The sequence below is a fragment of the Bos mutus genome, chromosome 20 (genome assembly GCF_027580195.1).
Source record: "Bos mutus isolate GX-2022 chromosome 20, NWIPB_WYAK_1.1, whole genome shotgun sequence".
Taxonomy (NCBI): Eukaryota; Metazoa; Chordata; class Mammalia; order Artiodactyla; family Bovidae; genus Bos; species Bos mutus.
The window spans coordinates 66,274,102-66,288,582 of record NC_091636.1 but is presented as its reverse complement, the minus strand read 5'-3'; the positions used below and the strand labels follow the sequence as shown (position 1 = coordinate 66,288,582).

At 58.4% G+C, this 14,481-nt stretch overlaps 1 protein-coding gene across 1 annotated transcript in view; it reads left to right on the top strand.

Annotated features, from left to right (window-relative positions):
- The first annotated feature begins 488 nt into the window (after positions 1–488).
- The window catches only part of TENT4A (terminal nucleotidyltransferase 4A), a 41,934-nt gene continuing 27,941 nt past the window's right edge, over positions 489–14,481 (top strand). Inside the window, 2 exon segments of the mRNA XM_070357744.1 lie at positions 489–1,169; positions 1,172–1,677. Of these exon segments, the coding sequence (XP_070213845.1) occupies positions 939–1,169; positions 1,172–1,677 (737 nt within the window). The 5' untranslated portion in view covers positions 489–938.

The window sequence follows — 14,481 nt, the reverse complement described above, 5'->3', positions numbered from 1 at the left end:
CGGCCGAGCGGCCGCCGGACACCCAGCGCGCATGTCTCCACGCCTCGGCCGGCGCGTGGTGGAGGGAGGTGGGGCCGGCGGATGCAGACGGGACCGAGGGCGGCGCATCGCCTAGCGGCTTCCCCCTCTGCCCCCACCGCTGCCCCAGTCTGGTCTAGAAAGGCCCACGAAGCCGGCGCCCCCTCTTTCCAGCCCCTCCCCCGTCGCGTATCCTTCCGACGCGGTGCCCCGCCCCTCGCTCCCTCCCTCCCCCCACGCCCTCTCCTCAGACGGAAGGGAACGCCAGTACGCAGGCGCGCTAACCCAGGCGGCGGTGTCTAGTGAGGATTTGAAATCGGCCGCGCGTGCGCACTGGCGTCCGGGCCCGGGCACGGGAGGCCGCGCTTCCTGCCCGCTCGCCCGCCCCCGCCCCCCGCCCGGCTCCCTCCCCGCCCCTCATTGGAGCGGAGGCGGCGGCGGCGCCCCCTCCTTCACCCGCGCCCCGTCGCCGCCGAGCGTGTCTTTTCGCCGCCGCCTCCGCCGCTGCTGCTGGCAGGGACGCGGAGCTAGCGGCGCGAGCTCGCCTGAGGGCCTGGCTCGCGGCGGCGGCCGCCCTCCCGCGGGTCCCGGGCCGCGCGGCGCCTGGGCCCGCCCCCCTTCGATGGCCTCCGCCGCCGGCCCGAGTGGAACGCCGCCGCGACCCCCGCGCCGCCTGAAGGGAGCCTGACAGGCCCCAGCAGCACCGCCGCCGCCTGCCCGGGGCGCTCCCGGTCTCCTCAGAGACCGCCGCCGCGAGCCGGGACCCCGACGGGAGCCACCGCCGCGAGCCGGCCCGAGGCGCGGCGCAGGCCCGCCCGCCCGTGCGTCCGTCCGCCCGTCCGTCCGTCCGTCCGTGCGCGGCGCGGCGCGGCCCGGGGGCGGGGCGGGCGGGCGCGCGGGCCCGCGGGGCGGGCGCGTGGATGGATCCGCGCGTGGCCTGGATCCAGCCCGAGCAGAAGGGGCCGGCCAATGCCCTGTGGATGCAGATCTGGGAGACCTCGCAGGGCGTGGGCCGCGGCGGCGGCTCGGGCTTCGCGCCCTACTTCTGCCTCAACTCGCCGGCGCTGGACACGGCGGCCGCGGCGGGGACGGGGGCGGCCGGGCCGGGCGGCGGCGGCGGCCTAGGGGGGCCCGCGCTGCCCGCCGCGTCGCCCCGCCGCCCCCGCCGCCGCCCGCGCCCGGCGCGGCCGCGTTGCCCCCCGCGCTGCTGACGGCGCTCGGGCCCGCGGCCGAGGGCGCCCGGCGCCTGCACAAGTCGCCGTCGCTGTCGTCCTCGTCCTCGTCGTCGTCCTCCTCGTCCAACGCCGAGTCGGGCACCGAGAGCCCCGGCTGCTCCTCGTCGTCCTCCAGCAGCGCGTCGCTCGGCCGGGCGGGCGGCGGCCGCGGCGGCGCCTTCTTCCACTTCGCGGACGGCCCCCCGAGCGCCCCCAACGGGCACGCCGGGCCGCGCGGGCCCGCGCCCGCCGGCTCCCCGCCGCCGCAGCACCAGTTCCACCCGGGCCGCCGGAAACGCGAGAACAAGGCCAGCACGTACGGCCTCAACTACCTGCTGTCCGGCAGCCGCGCGGCCGCGCTCAGCGGAGGGGGCGGCCCCGGGCCCCAGGCGCCGCGGCCCGGCACGCCGTGGAAGAGCCGCGCTTACAGCCCGGGCATCCAGGGGTGAGTGCGCGCGGCGGGGCGCCGGGAGGGGGGCGGCCTCGGCCGCGAGGGGCCTCCCGGGGCTGCGCCGCGGGCGATCGAACGTCCCCACCCGGGGCTCCCACCTCGTTTGGAGGGTGGGTGTCGGAGGCCGAGGTCCGACTCTGCGGGGAGCTTTTTAGTTTCTTATTTTCATATTCAAAGTATAAACGAGCGGTGTGTCGAGATTCTAGAACTAACGGTGCCGGAAAGGGCCCGCTGCGTTCTGCGCGAGCAGGTGTTTTCCTTTTCTCGCTGGCTAAACTGGAAAGGTGAAGAAAACAGCAGCCCACTCTAGTATTCTTGCTGGAGAATTCCCATGGACAGAGGAGCCTGGCGGGCTACAGTCCATGAGGTCGCAGAGTCGGACACGACTGAAGCCACTTAGCAAACTGGAAAGGAGGTCGCAGACTTTCCAATATTACCCCTGCCAGGTTAGGGACCTTTTGTCAAGTGGAATGCAGAGGGGTGTTTTATGTTAACTTGCAGAGGCTTTTTAGTATTGTCGGGAACTTGAATCAAGTTGAAGGCAAATGTTGGTTAAATGTTAACTTTTTTACCGCCCCCACCCCCCCGCGAAAATCCATTTAGAACAGGACTAGATTTTTCGGTAGCGATACAGTTTAACCAACAGCGAACTTAGAAACCACTTTCTCGTGAAGGGGCTTTCACATTGTGGTTTAATTTTGTGCCGAAATTGCCAAATAGCGTCTTCTGCAGTTTTTTTTTTTTTTTTTAAGTTAGTAGTGTTCAGAAAAAGTAAAAAACGTTTGTAGCAATTGGTTATTCTCTGGGAAGTGTCATCTCTATTTTAAGTATTTCCACATCAGCCTAATGGGGATTAGAAGTTCCTTTTACGGTTAGAGCAGTTACAGAGGCCAGGACCTGTGAGGAAGATGGGTGCGTGTGTGGGAGCTGTCCCAGGTGAGACTGTCTGAGGTGTGAGTGCTACTTACCTAACCCTTCCTACGCTTTTCCGAGCACCTGCAAACAAGGTATCCGTAGACAAGTTTTATCAGCATTTTAGGATTTAAGTTATAAACTTTCTTGTACAGTTAGCTGATTTAAAGGTCACCTAAAGATCTTTCAGGGTGTTAAGGTTGTAAAATATTAGTTTTATAAATCCCACAGTTGCTTGGTATTTGGATTATTTGTAAAAGTAACTGTCTGTCTATCTCGTAGGTCTGTTCATTCTCTTCTGAAGTGTGTTGTGAAACCTAAGTTGATACTACTTTAAAGCGTGTGTGATACACAGTAATACCTGCTGTTTCTGCAGCTTGTTTCACCTGGTGTGGGTTGGAAGCAAGTTACTTTCAGAAATTCCTGAAGTCTTTGAGTTAGGGCTTCCCTGGTACTTCAGCTGGTAAAGAATCTGCCTGCAGTGTAGGAGACCCCGGTTCGATTCCTGGGTCGGGAAGATCCTCTGGAGAAGGGAAAGGCTACCCACTCCAGTATTCTTGAGTTTCCTTGGTGGCCCAGCTGGTAAAGAATCTGCCTGCAATGCAGGAGACCTGGGTTCGATCCCTGGGTTGGGAAGATCCCCTGGAGAAGGGAAAGGCTACCCACTCCAGTATTCTGGCCTGGAGAATTCCATGGACTGTGTAGTCCACAGGGTGGCAAAGAGTCTGACACGACTGATCGACTTTCAGTTTGAGCTAGTACTTCAGCCCCAAGTAGGAGTCCCACCTCCTCTTCTTGTCTCCCTCCAGTTGTTACTTGTGGAACTTTCTGAGCAGAGGTGGTAGGGGTGGCTGTAGGTTTCCAGCCTGTCTCCCCTGGAATTGACTGTGTCTGAGCCCTAGGAAAACAGGAGGGCATGTGGTCTTCACCTGTAGAGCTCCGGGTGTGATGCTCTTGTGGGACCTGCTCAGGCTCTGCAAGCGGTGTCCTCACCTGTGGTTTCTGGTAAGCCTGGGCATACGGGTTGCTGTCGCTTTCCTTAAGGAGCCTGCGACCTGCCAGGTGCTGTGCTGGCGTCTGGGGGAGGGGCTGGCGTGGGACATGGCCCTGGGACGCTGACTCGGGGGCCCCTTTCGTGGGCTGTTGTCCTCTCTAGTGAGGTTCAGTCAGGTCCCCCGGCCCCCCCCCCCGCCCCCCGCGCACCTCTCTTGCTCCCCTTAGGTTAGAGGCGGAACAGACGCCCTGCCTGCCCCTCCAGGCTCTTCCTGGGGTCTCTGCTCCCGGGGGCCTGCCTCCTCCACCCTCACCAGCCCGTTAGAACGCAGCTCCGCATGGTGCAGGGCTGAAGAGTGGGCTCCCAAGCCGCCAGGGGTTCTGCCTTTCAGCCCCTTAAATAGGTGGGTTTTTTCCCTCTTTGTATTTTTCCCCCTTCCTTGCTGGACTCTGTGGGTGGCCCTGGGTCTGTCCACTCTCTTCCATCCCTGCCTAGAGGAGGAGACTGCTTGGAGCCCACCCTGTGCCTGACGGGCGAGCGTCCAGCGCCTGGTTCCCTGCTCTGAATCCTAGTGGACTGCCGCTTTAGAAGGGCAGAGAGGAGGCAGAGTGCACCCCAGCAGTGGTCCAGCTGGGGGGTTCGCCTGTGGGGGGAGGAGGGATGCCTCCCCGATGGTCAGTCATGTCCGCCGGTCTGCTGGGCTTCTGGGAACTCACCTTTTGGTGTGGAGAAAGAACTGTGTCTGGAGCTTGCTCCTGGCCACCAGCTTCTCTGGAGTGATGAGGAAGGCCACCAGAAGATCTCTCCCTTGTGGCTTAGAAAGGAAAGGAACTGAGGTCAGAGAGCTGCTAGTCCTCCCAGCAGACGAGACTCTTGTTGACGAGAAGTTGCTCAGCCCTTGTAGTCTCCGGATAGCATTTCTGGATGGATGGTGTCTGCAGCCCTCCAGAAAGGGTTGGCACTTGCTGGTGTGGCGGGAATTTGAGTGGCCTCCACTGAACCCCATTGGGCCTCTGCCTGGCAGCCCCTGTAGCAGCCAGCACCACCCTTCTGTCTTGGGGAGCTTTCTGCCCTTGGGAATTCAGCCTGATGGCTGCCTTAAGAGATGGCCAGCCTGTCTTCATCCTCTAGGAAGATGAAGAAAAAGCATGTGAAAGCGGATGGGAATGAGGGTGAGAACTTCAGTGTGGAGAAGGTCAAATGTTTCTCTTGTAGCTGGCGTTGCCTCTAGTTCTTAGTCTGTTTCTTTGGTTGAATCTCAGTCTTTGGGGAACCGTGTGGGCAGTGGGAGGGGTGCTCTGCCTGGGCTGCTGACCTGGGGATGCAGGCAGGTGGCGGACGGGCTCAGGGCCCCTGTGACCTGGCCTCTGCCTGCCCCACTTCACTGGCCCTCGCCTCCTGACCTCGCTGAGCTTTGTTACTTTGCCCGGGTCAGCCTCAGCAGCTTCGGAAACCTCAGTTTCAAGGTAAAGAAAAGTCCTGCATAGCAAGTCGGGGTATGGGCTCCAGTTCCGCTCTCACATCCCGCCTGGTGCCCTGTGGGCCCCTGGGAAGGAGGTCCTGGGATGAGAGAAGAGGCCTGGCGAGGCCTGCCATCAGGTCCTGCCCAGGCTCGGGCTCCAAGTTTGCCCCCTCTGGCCTGCCCGCGTGTGCGGGGTCACCCAGCAGCCTCCCCGCAGGTCCCTGGACGTTTCATTTTTAAAGGTCTTCTGTTCCCCCAAAGAGAATCCGCTCAGCCTGAGTGTCCGAGACACCCACAGGTGCCATTCATAGGCGTGTCCAGCCGCTCCCGCTGGGCCTGGCCCGGTTCCTTCTGCCCCAGGCCTGTTGCCTTCTCCCCGCTCTCCTGAGTCAGCGCCTGGAGGAGGTCACAACCTTGCCCCTCCCTCTGGCCCAGCCTGCGGTCCAGCAAGCGGCCTCCCCTGGCGTGTCCTCGGCACTGGTGGGAGAGCACAGGGGAAGGCCCAGCACGACTGCGGACTGCCGTGGGCCTGGGGCTGTCTCCGCTCTCCTGCCTTTGTCTCATCCTGATGTCGTCCTCTGAGCGTGCTGGGATTCGCAGGAATGGTATTTGGAGATCTGCCTCGAAAGGTGGCGCACCTGGGCCTGGTTTTTTTCAGTGTTCATTCCCAGAGGCCCTTGGTTGTGGAGGGCAGCAAGGGTGATGCACTGGGCATGCGTTTGCTGCTGCCCGGGCCATGCCTGAAATCCACTGCCACGCAGGCACTCACCTGTGTGCTGGTCACATAGCTCTTCCTGCCCCTTGCACCATGGCTGGTGTCTCTGCAGAGTGAAATTGGAAAGCTCGCTCAGGGTGCTGGCTGTGACGCTCAGGGAGGTGGCGCCTGGTCGCTGGTAAACAAGGACGGGCTGACCCTCAGGGAAGGGGCTGCCAAGGAGGAGCGGGGAAGGGGCAAGACAGAGCCCTGGAAGTGGAGGGGCAGCTTGTTACACCGGCTGGCGAGGGGGCCTTTGAAACGGGGTCCCTCAGATGGTTTTGTAAAAAGCCTTCCCGATTGCTCCTGTGTGGAGGGCAGGGTGGGATGGAAAAGCCTCGCCAAGGCCGGGCCGCTGAGACACGGCCCGTGGTGGGGACGTGCGCTCCTAAAAGGAAGCCTTCAGTGTCATAAAGTTCAAAAAAATTCCTAAGTGAAGATTGTTTGTCAAAGTAAAGTGTCAGACTTTCCTTTTGTTTGCCATTTAATTTGTGATTTTGGTCCCCGTTTTAAGTGGGCTCATACGAATGGAAGGAGAGGTAGCAGTCATCCTTGAAAACTGCTGTTGTTAAGGTGATTCTGGTTTAAGCTTTGGCTTTTTTGGTTGTGGAGTAAAAGAGGGTTGTCATAAACAGGCAGACACCAACCTGTGTTTTCTAGTTCACAAACCTGGTTTTGATGACGCAGCCAGAACGTGAGCTTACGGGGTGCGGGAGGAGGGCTGACTGACCCACCCCCGGGAGCCCCCGGGTCGTTGGAAGCCACAGTGCCTGCTGGGAACAGTTGCCGGCCTGTCTAGAAGGCTCCAGCTGGCCCCTCAGGGTTCCTCCGCTCCGAAGGCTGCTGAGGGGGTCTGGCAGCAGAGGAAGGGGAGTTGGGCAGGCTCCATGATCGGGACAGGTGCCCGAGACACCCGCCCACAGGGCACTGCAAATGCAGCATCTTACGCTGAGATCTCAGGGCCACACCTGGTATACTGCTGCTGTGTAACAAGCGTCCATGGGCTCCGGGCTGCGGAGCCGCTGTCGCTGACTGTCTCACGGGCTCTGTGGGTCGGAGGTCGGGCTGGGGGCTGGCTCCTCCACTCGGGCGCTCGCTGGGCTGAAGTCTGGGTTGCCTACTGCATCCTCCACTGGGCTCAGGAGCCCTCTGCGAGCTCACTCCTGTTACGGTGTGATTCTCCCTCATGGTTGCAGGACTGAGGTCCCTGATTTCTTGCTGGCCGCCAGCTGGGGCCTCTTCAGCTCCTTGAAGCCACCAGTGTCTTTTGTTCCTGGTCCTTCTGTCTTCAGACCTGCCAGGCTTTGAATCTTTGGCAGCCTCTGCCAGCTGCAGAAAGCCTTCTGCTTTAAGGACTTGTGGAGTTGGGTCAGGCCCAACCAGGGGACTGTGCTAAGGGCTCGCAGTAATACAGTGTGGTCCCAGGAGACACGAGCATTTCCTCAGGGCTGCAGGTTCTGGATCTTCTGGGGTAGAGGTGTGGAGGTGTTCTCTTGTAGATAGACCTGTCTGCCTGGGAACTCGGGCTGCACTTTTCTTTTCCAACACTGCTCTCCTTTGACTGGACACTAGCCCGTCACTATGACTGGCAGATTGTCTGTCTTCTGGTCTGGTTGTCACCAGTGAACTCGGGCAGCCAGCACGACCATAGCTCTGAGTGCCTGTCTGTGTCTCTCTCATGTGGACTGTTCTTAAAATATGTTATCTGAGCAGAGTTTATGTGAATGCTGTGGACATACAAAAATCTCAGAGATTGAGAAGTCATGTGTGTGAGGTGTTCTGCCTTGGCTCGCTTAGCGAAGGTGCCCTTTCTGCGCCGGGGAAGGGTGGCCGGTGACTTGCCTGGTCACCCCTGAATTACCCCACAGTCCCTCTGTGCTTTCAGAAGACCCAGCCCAGGTCCCGGGACTGGTGCCTTGCTCAGAAGCCCCGCCTCAGGGCTCTCCCCTTTCCTGTGGAGTTATTGCTGCTCTTGAGAACTGGCCCTGACTCTCCTGTGTTTTTTCGGGGGAGAGTGGGCTGTGTCCTACCCTGCATTCCCAGTGCCAGGCACAGTCTAGCCACTGGTGTGTGTCTGGTGGGCGAGTGAGCGAATGAATGAGAGAAAGAAAGGAAGAGAGTCTGGCAGGTGTGGCAAGTCTGCAGAGTTGAAATAAACCAAATGCTAAAAATAACTTTCACTGTTTTTCTTAGAATTTTTGAAGATTTGATTGCTAACTGAGGTTATTTAAGTGCAGAATGAAGTAAGATCTATCACAGTGTATCTGCCTCCCTTCCTGAAAAGTTGCAGAAGTCAGGTTTACGCTTTGCAACCCAGGATGTGAAAAACAGAATGTTCAACAGTTAGAAAGGCACCTCCAAAAAAAAAGAAAGGCACCTCCATTTAGTTTTTAACTGGTTTCTCTTTCTTATTATTAAATTAACGCCTAACACTAGGAGGCAGAAAGCTTGGTGCCCAGTCGGTATCCCGCAACCGGGTCCCACGTGCCCTGGGCTTCCGAGGCCCGGCTTCCCTTTGCTGTGGGGAGGGGCAGCGGAGGCTGGGCCCACACCGGCCTGAGGCGGCTCTGCACTCGAAGGTGGACTGCGCTGAGGTTCCCCTTGGCGGGGAGTGGCTTCAATTATCAGCACCGTGCCCTTTTCTTGTGGGTTTGTGCTCCTTTTAACTCCCAAGTCAGCTGCTGTGCATAGCCATTTCAGCTCTGTGTGGTTGAGATCAGAGTGAACTTCCTAAGTGATAACAGGTGGATTGTAGGTAGTTTCTATCTTTTCACGTTTGGAAGGGATTTTGCTAGAAGCACCATCGCACTGACATTACTCGCTGGCTTGCTCGGACGCTGTCAGTTGTGTCTGGCTCTTTATAACCCCGTGGACTGTAGCCCGCCAGGCTCCTCTGTCTGTGGAGATTCTCCAGGCAAGAATACTGGAGTGGGTTGCTATGCCCTCCTCCAGGGTGTGTTCCCCACGCAGGGATTAAACCTTGTGTGTCTCATGTCTCCTGCATTGGCAGGCAGGTTCTTTTCCACTGGAACCATCTGGGAAGCCCTTGAAAGGCATTTCAGATCTTAACATTTCTGGAATCCTGGGAATCAGAAGGAATGGCTAGGGTGGAGGAGTTAAAAGGAAATGAAAAATCAAAACATTTGCCTGGTGGTGGTGGCTGCGTGGGGAAGCACGGGCAAGGCCTTGAGCTCACTGGGTTAGCCCCGTCTCGGGTAGCCTGGTTTTCCTGTCTGGACGTGACTGGCTTCTTTGAGGGTCCTGACTTGTGAGCCTCTGTGTTTTCCCAGTGTGTTTCCCACTGTGGCGGGGGGCCCGGCCCTTCGCCGGGCCTGTCACATAAAAGGCAAGCGGGTGAGTTGTCACATGGAGGAGTTAGGAAGGCCAGTGGTTTCGTTCCTCCCTCTTCTCTAGAGAAATCGAAACCAAAAGTTAGGTGGTTCTTGTTGCCAACCGGCCAACCGGGTAGTGGCAGCATTCCCTCTCAGGCCAGAGCCTTTGTGTTGGAGAGAAGGCTGCAGGGCACTGGGCGGGTTGCGGGGACAGCTGGGGCAGCCCCACCCAGGCCGGAAAACGCATTCTCCCTTTGATCCCAACAAACTTTTCTGCTTTTAAAAATTAAAACAGTGCCTGAGTCTTGGGTCCTCTAGGTTTAAGCGTCCTGTTTTCCCAGAGCTTCCAGGGTCCTCTGTGTATTTACCAGGTGTGTGGGGGCTGCCCTGTGTAACTTGCTTAGAAGCCTTTGGGAGTTTGGTCTTGTCTTGAGTAGAAGGGGCAGGTGTTAATGCTGTTTCTCTGAGCTCCTTGCAGCCTTCAGCATGTGCTCTGGGTTGTGTCACGACTTGCGACTGAACGGCGGCTATGTGTTGTGCAGGAAAGCAGGGTGAGGGTCCGGGTGGGTCAGAACTAGGGCCGCGCCGCCCACAGGACGTTCGTGAGGACGGGGCCTGGTTCAGTGCTGCCCAGCGTGGGGGCCACTGACCCACTGACACAGGGCTGAGGAGCTGGGTTTTCATCATACTTAAATTTACTTAAAATTTAAACAATTTTACGTTCGACAGCACTGAACTGCAGTAACTTCAGATTCTTTACTCAAAACACGGTGCTTGAGTTAGTAACTGCTGCCTAAATCACACCCTCACACCAACAGAGGCCGTGTTGCTCATCAAGGTACCACAGGGAAGCCCCGGAAACGGTGTTTCTGAGTTTCTAGAGGAATTTCTTTCCCAGGGCTGCTGTCTGCAGAGCGCAGGAAGCATAAACCAGGTTCCTGGCGGAGGACCCCGACGGCCGGGGGGTCTGCTCCAGCAGGTGGGCGGCGGTCTCCCGCATCCCAGTCTCTTCTGCAGGGTGGTCTCGCCACCCCACCTCCCCCCGCCCGCCCCACAGGTTTCTCCCTGTAAGCCTTCTCCTGTTGTGTAGACAGAAAAGTACAGCCTGCCCAGGCCGATGTGATCTGGCCAGAGGTGCTGCCCCTGGGACTGTCAGTCTGGCGCTGACCCTGGGGAGATGGCCAGAGACTGGGCTGGAGCTCGCAGCTCTGCAGACCTGGCTGCGGTGTGTCTGTTGAGGGTCATCTGCTGTTTTGCTTTCCTGGAGACGGCAGACCAGGGGACGGGGACCTAGGCCCTCCACCCCTCAGGACTTTGAAGGTCTGATGACCAGTGATAGAGCTGGGGGACCTGGGGGGGGGGCCCTTCCGGCCTCTGACGTCCGAGGAGTTCCCCTTCCCCCAGGTATTCTGGAACTGCCTGGGGAAGGCCGCAGGACTCCTGCCATCGGGATTGTTCTTAGAGCTCGGGGTTTATGAACAGTGAAGGGTTTGAGGAGCTGTTGACTTGGGTTCTTCTGGAAGACAACTCAGAGATGGAAAAGCAGGGCTGGCGAGCATGTGCCTCCGGCCACCTCGGTGTCGAGGCTGCTCTCACTGTCCTGCTTCCTCCCAGGTCCTTGGGCAGGAGCTCACTGTGAAGAGCAGGTTAAGTTTTGGTAGATGACGCGTCCTGCCCACGGTGCAGCTAGAAAGCCGAAGAACAGGCGCCTCAGCCTAGGCCTGCTGGACAAGAAACCCGGCTTCCCCACTGCCCGCTGGGGAGGGGTTGGTGCCCTCAGGAAGGCCAAGAGGAAGGAATGTGGTGAACGGTCAGGGGAGCCTTGGTGCAGTGCACAGAGTATTCTGTTATTGGCATCTCCTCTGAATTTAAGCAGACAGGTTAAAAACTTGAGGTATAACTCTGGAAATGACTGAAATATAGGAAAGAGGATACTTTGCCTGGCTTACGAAATGCAAAGGGATTCTGAAGTATTGTTACAAGTTATCTCTTGGGAAGAAGTGGATGATGAATCTGTCTGAAGAGTTGGTGTCTCTGTCAAAGACTGACTCATGAGGGACCGACGTACAAACCTCAGTGCAAGGTGAAATTTAGAGCTAAGAATACAGAGCTGAGTCCAAATTCCAGACACCGGGGACCTGTGAGTATTGTCACAGGTTAAGGCCTGGAGTGAAGGAGAGCTTGCAGAATTGGCCTCTCAGGATGGGTTTTAGAGTAAGCCCGTGGGAAGTAAGTAGAGGGCGGGGCTGGGGAAGATGGCTCCGTCCCGGGGCAGCTGGACAGGGCAGCTGGGCCTTTGCTGCAGGGATGGCAGTGGTCCTCGGTGCGTGTCGTGGTATTTATTAATCATTGTGGGCCTCCCGAGCCCCCACCTCTCCAGGAGGAGGAGAGGGCATGAGGCTCAAGCCGCTGAATCTGAGTGTGCTGTAGGCTGACTTAAATAACAATATTGGTTTTATAAAACAGATTTGTGTGTGTTTTTTGGTAAAAAGTAAAAAGCTTAAAATCACTCAAGCCTACCCCCGGGAAATATCCACCGGCCCTCAGGTGACTGCCATTGTGGACATCTCTCTAAGTCCCGTTTGGATGGACACATGGCATTATCAGCAGACGTACTTCAGTGTTCCTTAAATACAATTTACTGAATTATTAATTTGGCTTGAAAGCGAAAGTAGGACTCACTATTAAATAGAATAATAGTTTCTAAGAGCTCTTGTGGAGACTAAGAATATGAAAAAGATGATGAAAACCTTATGTGGCTAAGTGTAAAGAAAAGTTGGAGTAAAGTTTTTTTTTTTTTAATGATTTTTTTTTTGCTGGGTCTTCATTGCTATGTGAGGTTTTTCTGTAGTTGTGGCTGGCGGGGCTCCTCTCTAGTTGTGATGCTTCTTGTCGCGGCTTCTGTTGTTGAACACGGGCTCTAGAGTGCTGGCTTCGTGGTTGTGGTACGTGGGATTCGTTGCTCGAGGCATGGGCACGTGGGATCTTCACTGGTCAGGGATTGAACCCGTGTCCCCTGTGTGGGCAGGTGGATTCTTTACCACTGAGCCACCAGGAAAGCCCTAGAGTAAAAAGTTGTAATAAAATCACTTGTGTTTGCTTGCTGCCACATAGAGCTGTGAGCCCGTGCTGGGGAGTTGCCTCCCGCCAGTCATGTGTTGAAGCCCTGGTGCATGCGGTGTGGTGGTGGTAAGAGGTGGAGTCTTTGCGGGTGATGGGCTCAGATGCGGGCAGATGGGGCCTCATCGTGGGAAGACTGCCCTTATGGGAAGAGGACCGTGTTCCCTCGTTCTGTCTCCACCATGCGGACATGGAGAGTTGGTAGTTCGCACGCCCGGACGAGGCCCTCACCGTCGCCCAGACGTGCGGGGAGCAGGTGCTGGGCTTGCGGCGCCCAGAGTCGTGTAAGGCGCCCATCTGCGGGGCCCACGACACGGCCCTCAGTCTGTCCCCAGCTCCTGACATGGGCACCATTGTCTGTCACTGCGCATTAGGCATTGGTGTCTTGTTCCGTCACTGTGATCACTGCCTTCGTTTATTGAGCTCCTCCTGAGTGCCAGGCCCCGTTCTGAACACTGTGGACTCGTTGAATCTTCATGATGATGCCGCGTTGGGGGTGCCGTCAGCAGCCCCGTGTTTTCCGGGGTAAACAGGCCCAGAGTGGCGGGGATCCCGCCCCGACCCCGCAGTCTGCAGTCGCTCAGCCTCGATTCTGCACTTGTGCAGACGTCGTGCTGGGCACCAGGCTGTCCCTGCACGCCACCAGCTTTCCACATTCTGGCAGGTGTCTTTGTGGGGCTACCCTGCGTGTGAGCACTGGCGCTGGCTGGGTCTGAGCCCTCGCTCCCCCTGGCCCTCATCCCCTGGCCGCTCCACGGGCTGGGGCCTACCAGTCTGGTGTACAGGAGAGCTCGTGGGCATGTGCTCCCCAAAGCCTGCGGGGAGCCAGCGTCGTGTCCTCAGTGTGCTGCCCACCATCTCAGTGTCGTCAGAGATCTGAGGCAGGACAGAGCTCTGCGCAGGGACGCTGGTTGCTTCTGGATGCCCGAGGCTGTCTCCCGTCCTTACCTGGTCCTTTCTGCGGCAGGGCCCTGCCTCAGGCCTTCTTGCAGCCGCCCTGCCATCCACATACCAGGCTCTGCCTTGACTTTCGGGGCTGGGTGCTTGTTGGTTTCATCTTCCTGTTGGCGGGAGTCTTCCACCTTCTCCATGTGGACAGCCTGCCTTCTCTCTTTCCCCTCTTTGTCCGCCCTCCTTAAACTGGCCCTTCCCAGGCTGTTGCTGCAGTGGCTCCCCTGTGCTCCCTGTGGCTCCTCACCCTCCTTTCGCCCCCTGTTTATGGCCACATTCTTAGCTAGGTTTTCCATAGCATGAGGCACAGGAGTGGGTTTTCCTGGCCCCACCCGGCGTCCACTCCTGCACTGGGTTGCCGTCCTGGTTGACCTTCGGCATCCTGGTCTCTGCCTCTCGGTTTGCTCTGCCTTGGTCCTGGGCTGCGGTCCCTGAGGATGCGGCATGAGGGTGTCCGAGCCCTCCCACTCCCCTGGAATGTTCCCTTTCTGGCCAGCTGCAGGCCGGAGGGGCTGCTGTGCCTTCGGCGGGCTCTCTGGGACCCGTGGCCCCTGGGTGGAGAGGAGAGTCTTGGGGCAAGTCTGTGGGCCACCTTTTGGGGCTTGAAGCCTGTTCCCTGAAGAGCTCGGCTTCTTGGGGCCCAGCTCCCGTGCTTTCATGGGGGGTCTCCAGGCCTGGCGTCCGTCTGCTCTGAGGTGAGGTCAGCCCAGGGGTGGCTGGCACTCGTTGCTGGTGTGTCGGCCCCAGGCTCTCTCTGCTCCAGGCGGTGCCAGGTTCTTCTGGCCTCCAGGGCTGCCCTGATCTTTGAACGTCTGGCTGCGTCTTGCCCTCTGTCCTAGCTCTTGCACCAGCTCATTGGGAGGCTGCCCCTGACTCCACACCATGGAGTAGCCGTGATGTTGGCCACGGCCACCGTCTGGAATCTCTGCAGGGTGTGCTGTGCTTCACGTTGGTTTAGTTGCTTGCTTGGCTTCCTCCTCCACGGCCCCTGACCCAGCTCCACGAGACGAGGGCCTGCTTTTCTCTGTCTGGCGCTCTGTGTAGCTGGGGTCAGAGCCTGCTCCACCGGGGTTGGCTGAAGGAGCCAGACGATGACTCGCGTCTGCTTTCTGGTCTTCAGTGTGGACCTAAACCTTCGGGGCCAGTGAGTTCTGTGTTTTGTCCTCCCTGCCTGCCTGCCTGTCTGTCTGTTTTTACTAGTTTTCAGCACTGTTGTGTTGTCCCCCTTTTCTGTAAAATGTTTTCCTGGTTGTCTTGGGGGGGCCTTGGGAGG